At 35.4% G+C, this 13,146-nt stretch overlaps 1 protein-coding gene across 1 annotated transcript; it reads right to left on the bottom strand.

Annotated features, from left to right (window-relative positions):
- Window positions 1–4,977: 4,977 nt before the first annotated feature.
- On the bottom strand, window positions 4,978–12,610 carry LOC113065898 (succinate--hydroxymethylglutarate CoA-transferase-like). The gene is made up of 7 exons (XM_026237449.1): window positions 12,545–12,610; window positions 12,410–12,460; window positions 12,192–12,305; window positions 10,500–10,530; window positions 6,007–6,071; window positions 5,719–5,792; window positions 4,978–4,987 (listed from the first exon to the last, which is right to left on the bottom strand). The coding sequence occupies exons 1-7, from the start codon at window positions 12,608–12,610 to the stop codon at window positions 4,978–4,980; spliced, it is 411 nt and encodes a 136-aa protein (XP_026093234.1).
- Between the last annotated feature and the right edge of the window lie 536 nt (window positions 12,611–13,146).

The raw sequence follows: 13,146 nt of genomic DNA, 5'->3' as shown, positions 1-13,146 counted from the left end.
GTGCGGCACAGCTCAGCTACCTGATCAGAAAAATGCCCCCGCCTCTATACAGGTCTCTTAGTATATCAGTCTGATATGCTTGAAACAGCAGCATCATGTGTAATAAAGCCACATCCTGACCTGCTACTGCGTATGCCTTGACATTTAAGTGAGGTGATTTTCTGCAGGGGCTTAGATGACAAGGAGGGAGATTAAGAGAGGAAGTAGAAAGATTTTTTTTTAGCTCTTTCTACAGGGGGCATCCCCTCATCGCCGTTTTCGTGCATCACCTCAATGTTGGCAGATTTACTTTCACGCCAAAACCGATAGATGCGAGAAGAAAACGGCCTCTTTCATTTCTTTTTGATCTCTGCATGGAGATTTTTTTGGCCTCACAGCATCACCTTGTTAGTGCACTCTAATGGTCCCTTTTTTTTTTTTTTTACGGTGGCGCGATCCATAACCTTCAACAGCTCTACATATGCAGGGCAGGAGAATTGAGAAGGCTGAGTCTCAGCTTCTTCACCATCCTCAAATATCTCCTGGTTTTCCTGGGTAAAAACCCAGCAGATATACACTATCCTCAGTAACAGAAAGTGTTAAAGATATAACATATCTCTTGCATTCTCTTCACCCAAACAAATTACGCAAAGATCGCATGTGTCATCGGGTGTCAAATAACACCGACATGGATGCACACATTGTCTAAACGCTTGCTAGTTGTCACCATGATAAACAGAGAAAGAAGCTCGCTTCTTTTTTCAATGTATGCTTCAGACACAGGTCACAACGAGGTGTTCCCAGAGTGTCCCCTAGAGGACGCAGTTCGAAGTTCCCTTGAAAGGGAACAAGTTTGGTTTGGTGATATAAAATATAGAAAAATTTGAGATTGAGAAGAGATTTTTTAATATAATAATAAGGACAGTCATTTTTCACAGGGAACACAAAATTAGGGGAAGCACAACACAAGATTCGAGATTAGTTCAACAAATGAGAATCCACTTTAGTTTGGGAACCAATTCAACTATTATGACTTTTGCCTCAATAAACTCCTAATTTGCTGCATATAGTTAGTAAGGTAGTTAGGTTTAGGTATGGAGTAGTGTTAAGGGATCCAAAATACGGTCATGCAGAATAACACATTAAATTGTGCTTTATAAGTACTAATTAAACAGCAAATATGCATGCTTATAAACAACTAGTAAATAATTAAAATTGGTCCAAATCTAAAGTCTTACCAAACATTACTCAAACCATCCCTAGTACGTTCAGAAACATACAGGAATTCAGACATAGCCATACAGACATGATATAATTGAATTGAAGAATAATGATTTCCAAACAACCTAGGGTTTTTCTAGGACACATTGCTGCCCATAAATACCCATGTTTGCATCTGGATTAAGGAAAACTGTGTGGTGTGGTTATCTAATGCCCTCGTCCATTTGCTATTGCAGAGAACCTATACATTTGCTCAAGGGTTAGATTGCAATGACCACAGGGTGATCGGTGGGGGTTGTTCAGAAAGAGGCAGAACTCGCTTATCTCTGCAAGTTTAGGGTCTACCACAGAAACCATGACCCATCATCCCTTCAGCCCACAGATAAGACACATGTATCCGATAAATGTGTTGAGTATCCATGCACAAAATCCAGCAGAAGAGCCCGGAAGACTTTTCCCTGAAATGGGAAGCAATTAAAAACGTATGAAGGGTACGAAGAAAAAAAAAAAGTTCCAAGAGAGAATGTACTCGAACCACAACAGACGATCTCAAACAATCGCATTATTGGAACCATGTCTGCTAACCACATCCTTCTTTCAAAGTGGTATCATTCAGGGGGTGAGTGCTCCGACTCGTTAGCTCTGCACAAAGGTTTTGCGGTATCATGTCAGAAACAAGAGTCGGATGTGTTGTGGATCTTTTGAATGATCTTTTCAGAAATCTAAAGGGAAAAGATGACCGACTTAAAATGCAACTTTTTGCAAAGCCAGTGCAGGACAACAGATTTAACTCAGATGCCTGATTCTGATCCCTCTATTCATTTGCAAGGTTTACACAGAGTCCAAGGCTCTGTTCCAAAACACAACTACTTAGGCAGCACTTTGAGGCAGCATGATTATAAGGCCTTCTAAAATTCTTTCTTTTGGTCAAAATATAAGGCTGCATTGAAAGCACCCTCGGTGACAGAAAAAGGCAATTGATGCAATAATGATAAGAAGAGATTAAAAATTTTAAAGTTTTCAATTTAATTAAAATAGATTATTTTACCCAATATGTGTTATGTACTGTATTTACAATGCTTATCATATATAGCATCATATTGAAGCTTAGAACTATGATAATGTTAAACCAATGGATCAAATAAATCAGCCCCTGTTGATAGATGAATAAAAAAAGAAGTTGGTTCTGAAACCCATTTAAAAGTATCTGTGTATACAATATTTTAGTTTCTAACAACATAACTGAAAATAATAATAAAAGTCGTTGTTTTTAATTACTGTTAATAATAATTTTTTTACATTTTTAATTTACTTACTTTTTTTCAACACTGATAATAATGTTACAATGTTTCTTGAGCAGCAAATCAGCATATTAGAATGATTTCTGAAGATCATGTGACACTGAAGACTGAAATACTTGAAATGATAATAACATAATGAAAAATATAATAAAAGTATTTCAGAATTTGATTGTTTTTACTGTATTTTTATTTTAAAAATTTCGCCTTGGTGAGCAAAAGAGCTTACTCACCCCAAACTTTTGCAAATTGAAAACGTATTATATAATAAACTAAAAATGTTGTGCTCTAAAAGAGATAGGTCACCAAAATATGAAAACTGTTATAATTTACCCAACCCTCAAGTTGTTCCAAACCTGTATATTTGAAGGTAGTCATTTACTTTTTTCCATACTATGGAAGTCAATTTGGTGGTTACCAACATTCTGTGCTCAAAAGAAGACAGAAGTTCATGCAGGTTTGAAACAACTTGAGGGCTAGTAAATAGTAAGAGAATTTTAATTTTAGGGTGAACTATGCCTTTGACGTCATGGCTCAGATAGTCAAGCTCTAGCTATTTCCTGCATTTCGAGAGTGATTAGTCACATGGCAATTAGAGCTCAGCATGAGCAAAGACAGCACATTTCCGACATACATCCGGGCATCAGCCGAGCAAGAACATTTATGAAGAATGATACCGGATAGACTGTGACGCATTTTGTTTCATTACAATCTTATTTGAGCATATTAAGATCGGGTCTAAAATTCATGAACATTTACTCATTTGCCTTAAAACTCCTCAGCTGTATCTCAAATAATGTGCAAAATAATAGTTTCTGCATTGTCAGTGATCCAACACTGATTTTCAAAGGTCAAATTTCTGCAAAACTCCAAGTGGTTCAGATCAAATAAACAGTGGAGGATGCGGACCAAATCTGCTTTGTGAATTTTGGACTCTTATCATGCATTTCTGATTCCATGATCTTCAACAGTTTATTATGTGTTTCCTCCTTTATTGTGTGTCAGAACACAATGAGAAGCTGAGTGGAGGAAACACAGTCATTCAGCATAAACTGAAAAACATGTTTGTTGCATGCAAATATTTATCTATCAAGTCTTTAGTCAATCTAGAATTTCAGCTCAGAAAACAGCTGTAGCTTAAAAGGTTATCTGAGGTTTCAAGTAGTTACTATGGTGAAAAACTCAATAAAAAATCATATTAAGCGATACGGCAGATGCAAAAGACATTTGAAAAAAAGATGCTATACTGTACGTCTCCGATCCAGTTTTTAAGTTTTCAGTAAACACACTGGCAATTGCGAAACAATAAGGGAATATAGAACATTCACCAAGTGAACCAAATATCATCCGTCAGATTTCTCCTGGCACACAGTGAAGCCTGTTTAGCATCACAGTCAACAGACAGCAACACACACTCATGAACAAGTACACTTAGCGTCTCGAACTCCATTGATGCTACACGCTCAGCGTCTCAAATGGCTTCTTACAACATTGACGTCTTCTGAGCGAGCCAGAGCTGCTATTTAGATCCTCTGTAAGTTCGCATTTCCAGGCAGTCTGCAGGTGAGACGCGGTACGAGTGCTGTGACATTTGTTGAAGTCCCTCGCTCATTCGAAAAGCAAAGGAAAATTGCAGGCGCAAATTATTCAAAATCATATTTGTAAATGGTGTGCTATTTTCTCCACAAGGACAGGTATTCAAAGTCTCAAAAGCTGATTTGTTCATGAAATACACAGTGGCATGACAGGAAAACCTACTTTTACTTACAATACATAATACATGTAAATTAGCATTTACCCCTTAGCATGCCAACCACATCATTACTTACGACAGGAACAGATTGAGTTGAGTCACCACTTATATAAAGAAAGAAAAGTTATCCAAAAAGTACATGTGACTTAATGTTCAAGATTACAGTGACCACTTAAATTAGAAACTTCACTTGAACTCTACTTAAAAGCCATAAAATGGCATAATTTACAGTAAAACAACACTCAAGGTGAACATTTAAGGCATAGGAACATTAACACACACACACACACACACACACACACACACACACACATATATATATATATATATATATATATATATATATATATATATATATATATATATATTCATTTCATTCAAAGTAAGAGAAAAACCATAAAGTCAAAACTATCAAGCCATTATGGTAAATTAAATAGTGCATGCTGAAGTCTAGTAGCTAGGGAAAATTGATTTATATGCTTATACAGTTATGGAGAGCTGATTTATTTATACTGTAAAGTAAAACGTTCATGTTTTCTCTAGAGTCTGGAATGGGTCAGATTAAACCCACTTCCAGCGAACTGCATACTTTCAAGCCAAAGAAATGAAACAGAGTCGTCAGGTTCGATTTAAAAAGCTTGTTCCATGTTTTAAGCAAGAGACAACAGTCTTGAAATCTGAAAAAGGGATTCTTCTAAGAGCTGAATATGTCATCATGGAGATATTCTACGAAGTACTGAATACATCAAAAGCACAAACACTGTTTTAGATCTACTAACTGTAATACTAAGATTTCCACTCCATTTGAAATCATAATTCAATGCTTCGCGCTGCTGGTTTCAGAGCAAAATGCAAAACTGACATTTCATTCAACGGCGTGCTTCACTCGGCAGCGATAAACACAGCAGCACATATACTTCATTTTCATCAACCCACCAAAATAAGAGCTTACTTATTTTAGGTTTGAAAATGATACAAATTCACAAAAAAAGGTAATATTAGCATTGTATTTTAAAGTGTACTATAAAAATCTGTATTTTTATTTTTATTTTATACTCAATTTATATTTTCAATAGTATTACCACACTGATTGTTTTGTTTATTATTTCATTAAAATACAAACTATATCAATGCAATAATACTATTTTCACACTGGGAACAGGTTTGGAGAAATGCAGCATTACATCACTTGCTCACTAAAGGATGCTCTGCAGTGAATGGGTGCCGTCAGAATGAGTGTCCAAACATAGTGTTATTAGTCGGAAGCAATGGTTTAAAGTTTATTACAAAAATGCAGCTTTTTGCTTCACAAGACATTAACCGATGGACTGGAGCGGTGTGGATTACTTGTGGATTATTGTGATGTTTTTATCAGCTGTTTGGACTCTCATTCTGACGGCACCCATTCACTGCAGAGGATCCACTGCTGAGCAAGTGATCGAATGTAAAAATTCTCCAAATCTGTACAAATGAAGTAAATCAGTGAATAAACCAGTGGCTTGATCTGTCATTGCAAGACCTGGTCTGACTGGGTCTCCATCCTAAAGAAAATTATTAAAAAATAATAATAAATAACAGAAGCTGTTAAATAAACAAGAGGTAAAGAACCTTAAATGGGGTGTAGTATTTAAGATGAAGTGTGTAATCCTGGTGTGGGTTTGGGATGGTTATCTGTTTGTTCTGCCAATACTTGACCATTTGTTGATGCTAGAAATGACACACTTCACATTTAGCTCATCAGATCATCTTCCTCACCTCAGGACCAGTGATGTGCACCAAACCAGACACCGCAGACGCAATGGAGTCATATCCAGGCTTGTCTGTCCGTATCCTGAACAAATTAACAGACGTGGTTACTGATTATGTGTGTGAGGATGATTATCAGATGAAAATGTGCTTACAGCTCACAGTTTGGTGTAACATGAGCATGTCAGAGCTACAATCTCCAGCATATTCTGCTTTGCCAGTATGGCTTGATTTGGGCCTGTGTGCGGCTCTCAGAAATCCCCACAGCTGAGCACACACGTCCAGAGTCAATGTGGGCAAAGACCCGATTCCATCTCTATTATCATCAGATTAATTTGATTCTAGGAACTCCATCGTGGTTCTAAGACTTTGACTCAGTGGAGGTAAACATCTATGGATGTGTTTATTTCCTTGGCAGAGGTATGGGCGGCTAAAGCTAAATCTGTCATGCCCTAGTATGAAAACAGCAGTCTACTAACCAGAGTTTGTGCAAGTATATTTCACAAAGCAGCATCACTTCATAACATTTTTCCCTCTCTCTTTGCTTTAATTACTTGTGTTTGCTAAGACAACTATCACTATTATTACTGCTCATTCTCAGATTTAAGTATTATATATATATATATATATATATATATATATATATATATATATATATATATATATATATATATATATATATATATACACACACAGACACACACACACACACATTTTGTATTATATTATCATGTATTATCAGATGCCTTTATGTTTATAACAGTATATTTCAATGTTAATATACCAATCTACCTGAACAAAAAACAGCTTTTCGTCTTAAAATGTATTGATAAACACCATAACATTACAGGGAGCAAAAAAACACCACACAAAACACCCTAATGTAATATGCTATCTAATACCAAAATTGAAGAAAAAACTAAAATATTTATACAACTTATAAGCATACGGTATGTGATGTGTCCCACAGAGATTTCTGAGAATTATTTTTTTTTTATTATTAGTATGGTTAATCTATAGGTTTTTACCTGCAAAAACAAATTCACCGGACCTGAACCCAATCGAGATGGTTTAGGGGTGAGCTGGACCGCAGACAGAAGGCAAAAGGATCAACAAGTGCTAAGCATCTCTCGGGGAACTCCTTCAAGACTGTTGAAGACCATTTCAGGTGACTACCTCTTGAAGCTCATCAAGAGAATGCCAAGAGTGTGCAAAGCAGTAATCAAAGCAAAATATTTTCAGTTGTTTCACACTTTTTTGTTATGTATATAATTCCATTTATAATTCCACATGTGTTAATTCATAGTTCTAATGCCTTACGTGTGAATCTACAATTTTCATAGTCATGAAAAAAAGAAAACCGTTTGAATGAGAAGGAGTGTCCAAACTTTTGGTCTGTACTATTCCTTTAACCATGTATCATCATTTTACCAATAAATTATGAATACAAATAAAATAATAAAAATAAATAAATAAATAATCTTCATATAGTAAACTTTAAGAGCTAAACCACTTTCCGAGAACTGGTTTCTAAGAGAATCTATATCATCAGCAACATGAACTAATATCTAATATTAATGCTGTATTCATCCATCAGGTTTCTCCACTGCCAGCTTTGACACAATGTGAAAAGCATTCGATGCCAAACCTCGGCACATTTGGGTGTGGGGGCCGATAATGAAGGACATATGCTGAAAATAACTCGCGTTCTCAGACGCCACTTAATTTGCTGTAAAGAAATGAAACCTCAACAATAAAAAGAAACAGGGAGCTTTGTCGCTTCTGTGGACGCCGAGCGCCACAGAGACCTCAACCGTCTCCAGAGGAGGAACAGGAGTCTGTGGTTCTCCTTCTCTGTACTCATCAGTGTATAACCAAGCCTGATTACTCCACGTTAACCAGACTAGACAGTGTGTGTCTCGCCCGAAAACACCCATCTCATATCTGCATGGACTGTAACAGACATGATGTACTCCTGATAAAAACAGTGTGGAAATAAAACCACCTTTTTATAGTAGAAACATGGAAAACAGAAGAAATCTGAAGGGTATTGCAGGGGTTTTATTTTGCTGGCATGTCAAGCAATGTGTTTACCATTGTGTGTATATACGATCCTCTTATAGACATCATGTCTCAACAGAATGACTGGTTTTGCTTAAATAGTGCAAGAGCTAGTGAATGAATGGCTGATTTGGCATAAAACAAGGAGTCAAAGAAAAAAATGCAATGACTAAACAAACTTTAGATTAGTTTAACGGATAATAATAATACAAAGTGTGTACTAGACAAAACCACAAATGGTAATATTTTTGACAAAAGGAAGAGTATTTGAAGCATACAATAAGCACTTTAACCCTCCAAGAAGAAGAAAAACATTTCGCAGTAAGAAACAGACAAATATTTGATGCTTGTGGACCAAATTTGGTCATGGTTATGCCAGTTATGGCAAATTCCATGGTTCCTGATAATCAACATCTGATTAATCTCCCATGTGTGGGACCTCTTTTTTTTGGAACAAAAGGCAAATGATGTCTTGTATCAAAGACGCTGCCAAGTCATGGTTTTAAGCCTCCATGAGGATTTGCATATGCAATCATTGTATATAGGTTACACAGTGCCGTTTCCTCACGAAATTGAGCCAAAATCACAGAAATTGGTCCCTACCAAATTGCTACTGGACTAACATTTTGCTCCCTCGGGACTGAAGCAATAAACCAAAGGATGTCAATAAATCTACTGACCGCATGCCACTGCAAGGCCCATTACAAATAAATTAAACATGACTGCAGAACTGCTACAGCATGTGAGATGCAAACCACCCATAAATGAATGCTTCCTTTTTTCCTGATTGGGGTGTCCAGTTAATCACAGTTCATAAGGCAGGGTAGGAGACTGGTAATGATATTTGCTTAAAGCAAAGGTTGAAAGACTTCAACAAGAGAGCCACAGCAGACCTCTAGCGCTGGTTGCAATATTCCCAATCGAAGGCCCATTTGCAGTGCGCATGAAGTGTATATATTTTTCTAGCCTATGTTAACGTGTTAGCGCATTCACACAATGTACTGTAAACCAGGAGCATTGCATATGCAGTAGTCTATTTTTACAGTGCTGCATGTGCTGAGTTCAAGTGACAGTGCCTTTTTCTTAGTAAAAATGAACATGGACTGAATCGAAAATGTAGTAATTATTCTATAAAAGCTCTATAATATATATATATATATATATATATATATATATATATATATATATATATTGGTGCTGTAAAATGATAAATCGCATACAAAATAAAAGTTTTTGTTTACATAATATGTTTGTTTACTGTGTATATTTATTATGTTTATATAAAAACACACGCATACAGTCAAAATTTGGAAAATATTTACATGTATTTACATGTATTCATATTCTGACATTTTATATTATATATAAATATATTGAACATACAAACAACAATATTTTTCTCAAATATATACATACATGTGTTTGTATTTGTATAACAAATACACATACATTAAACACACATATATTATGTTAAGAAAAACTTTGATTTTGGATGTTTTTGACTGCACTTATACTGCACATATATATAAGTGTGTGTGTGTGTGTGTGTGGAATAATAATTTTCTTAAATTATGTTATTTCCTGTGTGTCAATTATGTGTATATTTTTGTTGTTGTTTTTTTTTTTTATTTTTTTTTTTTATAAATGTGTAGAGTGCAACGGCCAAATATTACACTTTATATAAATCACTTTTATTGTAGACAAATTACGTCAAAATGACCAGTCTGTTATATGATTTGAATTGTTACAGTCGAGGAAACTTTGCAGACCACACCTGTGAGCTGGTCACGATTTAAGATGTTTACTGTGTTTCAAAATAGTTACTCATCATGCGTTCTTTTTTTGTTAGATTAGAGTTTCTAATATCTAATAACTTTTTCAATGTTCTGTCAAGCAGACACGGCTTCAATTTAATAAACATTCTCTAGATACCACAGAAAACCTAAAAATAAATTCCTATCTAGCATATCTATTACAGTCAACACAGAACAAATTACATTTTGGGCTAATCTAATTGAGAGGGAAATGATCACTTTGGTTCAACGATGCAGCTTTAATTTGATCCGATATGTCTGAGTCGGAAGCTGTGGTTCTGGGAATTCTCTGGAGACTGAATATATAAAGTCACCTTTTATTCAAAACAATTATAATAATATTAAAATACTGATAAGGTAGTGGGCAGCAAAACCACAGAAGACCAGGAAGAATGATGAGAATCGACTAAAGAAAATCCCTGTCAAGTAATAAATCAAATAGCACTTGTTGAATCGAAGCATTGCAGACTTAATTTACATTCAAAAAAAGAAAGTGCAAAATCTTTTCAGAAGCGGAAAATTAAACGACACAGGATGAGCACAGTAAATCATTCTAGTTTAACTGTCCAGCATCCACAGTTTAATGAGGTCTTGTGGGTTACGCCTCCAGGTCTTCATAAGCAGCGCGAGACATGGGAATTTGGCTGTGATTTGTGATCTTACAGAGAACAGCAGAAAAATAACGCAGTCTTTGAGTGCAATTCATTGCTAACCGCAAGAGCTGCCATTGCAGTGTTGACATGATGTAGCTACTTGCATGAAATGTACAGTATGATCACGACCAACATGAGAGTTTCGTTTGCTGAACTCACTTGAGTGGCTTGAATCTTCGCGTGCTGATAGATGTTGTAATTTAGCTATACGACTTCATGTTTTCATGTAAATAAAAACAGATATTTCTCAGTAGTTCTTTAACCGTATTAAATCCAGATGCAAATCTGTAGTAAAATATTTTAAACCTATATAACCGAAAAAACGAAATGCATGGTAGTTTGAACAAACTGGTGACTTTTTACACAGAGAGATGTAATACTGCTTTCCTTATCAAGTGTGACTTGACTGCAGGATGTATGGGTGCCTGACACGTGAAACCAATCAGCAAAGCAGCCAGCGTGGTGACAGTGCCCATCCGCTTCAGATTAGCGTGGCTACAGAATAATTTTCAAGTAAAGCGTGGCTTCCTTTATGAGTGTGATTAAAAAAGAATCAGACAGTAAAGTAAATTAGCCTTTTCACAAGGGCCCTACAACTGAAAACATAAGGGTTTATGAGTCAAAAGCAGGCCAGATTTAGAATACCATAGGAGTGTCTACAGTACAGAAAACCTGGGTTTTTACGTATTTAACTGGAGACGAGTATCTTAAATACATTATAAAAGAGAAAACACTGCAAAAATGTGCAATGGCACATCTCTTTAACAAGCAGTAGTTCTTAAATGGGGAGCCGGGGTCCACTAGGGGGCCTTAAGATGACAAGAAATATATTGTTAATGTTAAAATAATTTAAATTCAAAACAAGTAGATTTATTTCAACTGTAAAATCTATTTAGGAGCTTGATGCAAATAATTTTTTTTTTTTTTTTAAATCAGTGTGGGTCTTTATAAAACGTGAAATTGTATGAAATTAAGGGTTGTAAAAAGTCTTAAATATCTGAAATGATTAAAATATTGTGATTATATATATATATATATATATATATATATATATATATATATATATATATATATATATATATATATATATATATATAAATGTTTTTTTTTTAAGAGGTCTAAAATTTGGGGATGGAGCACAGGAATGCTTTGATTAGATTAAATATATGTCAGAACTACATGTCCAAATTCAGAAAGCTTGTGCTTTCAGAGCAGTTTACAATCAATAAATAACATGCATCCATGCCAAAAGATCATAATAAGTCATAATAATTAACAGTAGATCATAGGCAATGCTTGCATTGTGGTGTTTATATTGTGATATGTTGTAAATATGTTGCAATGTGTTTTAATGAGCAGCTGGCAATGGAAAAGCATACACATTTTAAAATAAAAATGTCAAAGTGTATTTCGGGCTTATTTATAACTAAAAGTCACACATTGTGCAAAATGTTTTTTTTTTTTTTTCTGGTGGGTACACAAGCAATAAATAGTTTTTACAATTGTAATTTACAACTTTTAATTTAATTTAATGTGCCCAATTTCTAATAAAAATAAATAAATAATAAAAACAAGCAGTTTTGTCACAATACTGCGGAAATGATGGAAATAGCTTATATTGGGAAGTATTTGCATGTTGTGAATACAGTATGTGTTCACCTGTTACAGAGCAATAGATGAGCTGAGGGGCCATTTTACTCAACTCCTCGTACCCAAGTCTCATCACGTTCAGCTTCCTGGTCCAGCAGTTCTCCACCAGAACATCACAGATTTTGGCAAGCTGACAGAAGAGACAAAGCAGTGCAACAGAGAAGATGCACATATCAAACAACAAATGTTATGTAATGCACCAAATAATATATGCACTGAGTGTTGAAGATTTACCTCAGTTACAAGTTTGGCGCCTTTAGGATCTTTAAGATTAACAGCAATGCTCTGCAAGAAAGAAATCCCAATTATATATGACCTCACGCATTTTAAAAGATGCTAAAATTGCTCAAATAAGAAGAAAACAAACACAATGGAGTATATATTTTTGTTCCTGCTCACACTCAGAAAAGAAGCGCTCTCTTCACCCACAAACATGGAAGCAGCATTAACTACCTCACAATATTTGCTCTGGAGGCATGCTTGGTCAAATACGAGTTTAATAGATGTGCAAGAAAACTTAATGAATGGGTATTTCTATTACTGTAGAGCTTAAAAGCCCCAGTCCTAATTCACCGTCTGTACATTAAACAGTGGCAAAGAAGAAAATCCTTTGGTGAGGTAAAAACAGCATTTGCTTTTTGGGACGAATCTAATCCTTGAAATTACGCCAACATCTTAAAACAAAAAGTCATGCAATATATGTCATAAGATGTCTTCAAAACACTTACGTACCACTCCATTCACATGAACCTTACCTGGTCACTCAACTTTAATCACCTCAGCTCCCAAATCTCCTAAAATCATAGTAGCGAAAGGTCCAGCAAGAACCCTGCATTGCACACCATGTAGTCATGTTATTTTTTTTTAACATTAAGCATCTAGCTGAGCATCATTTCTGAATATGAATGCACAGCTCCTTCCTCATCAGATCTAAGACTTTACCACCATCTAGTGGCCTGATCTGACCTTCA

Source organism: Carassius auratus, chromosome 49 (genome assembly GCF_003368295.1).
Source record: "Carassius auratus strain Wakin chromosome 49, ASM336829v1, whole genome shotgun sequence".
NCBI lineage: Eukaryota > Metazoa > Chordata > Actinopteri > Cypriniformes > Cyprinidae > Carassius > Carassius auratus.
The sequence above is the reverse complement of the archived record's forward strand: the minus strand, read 5'-3'. Positions and strand labels throughout refer to the sequence as shown.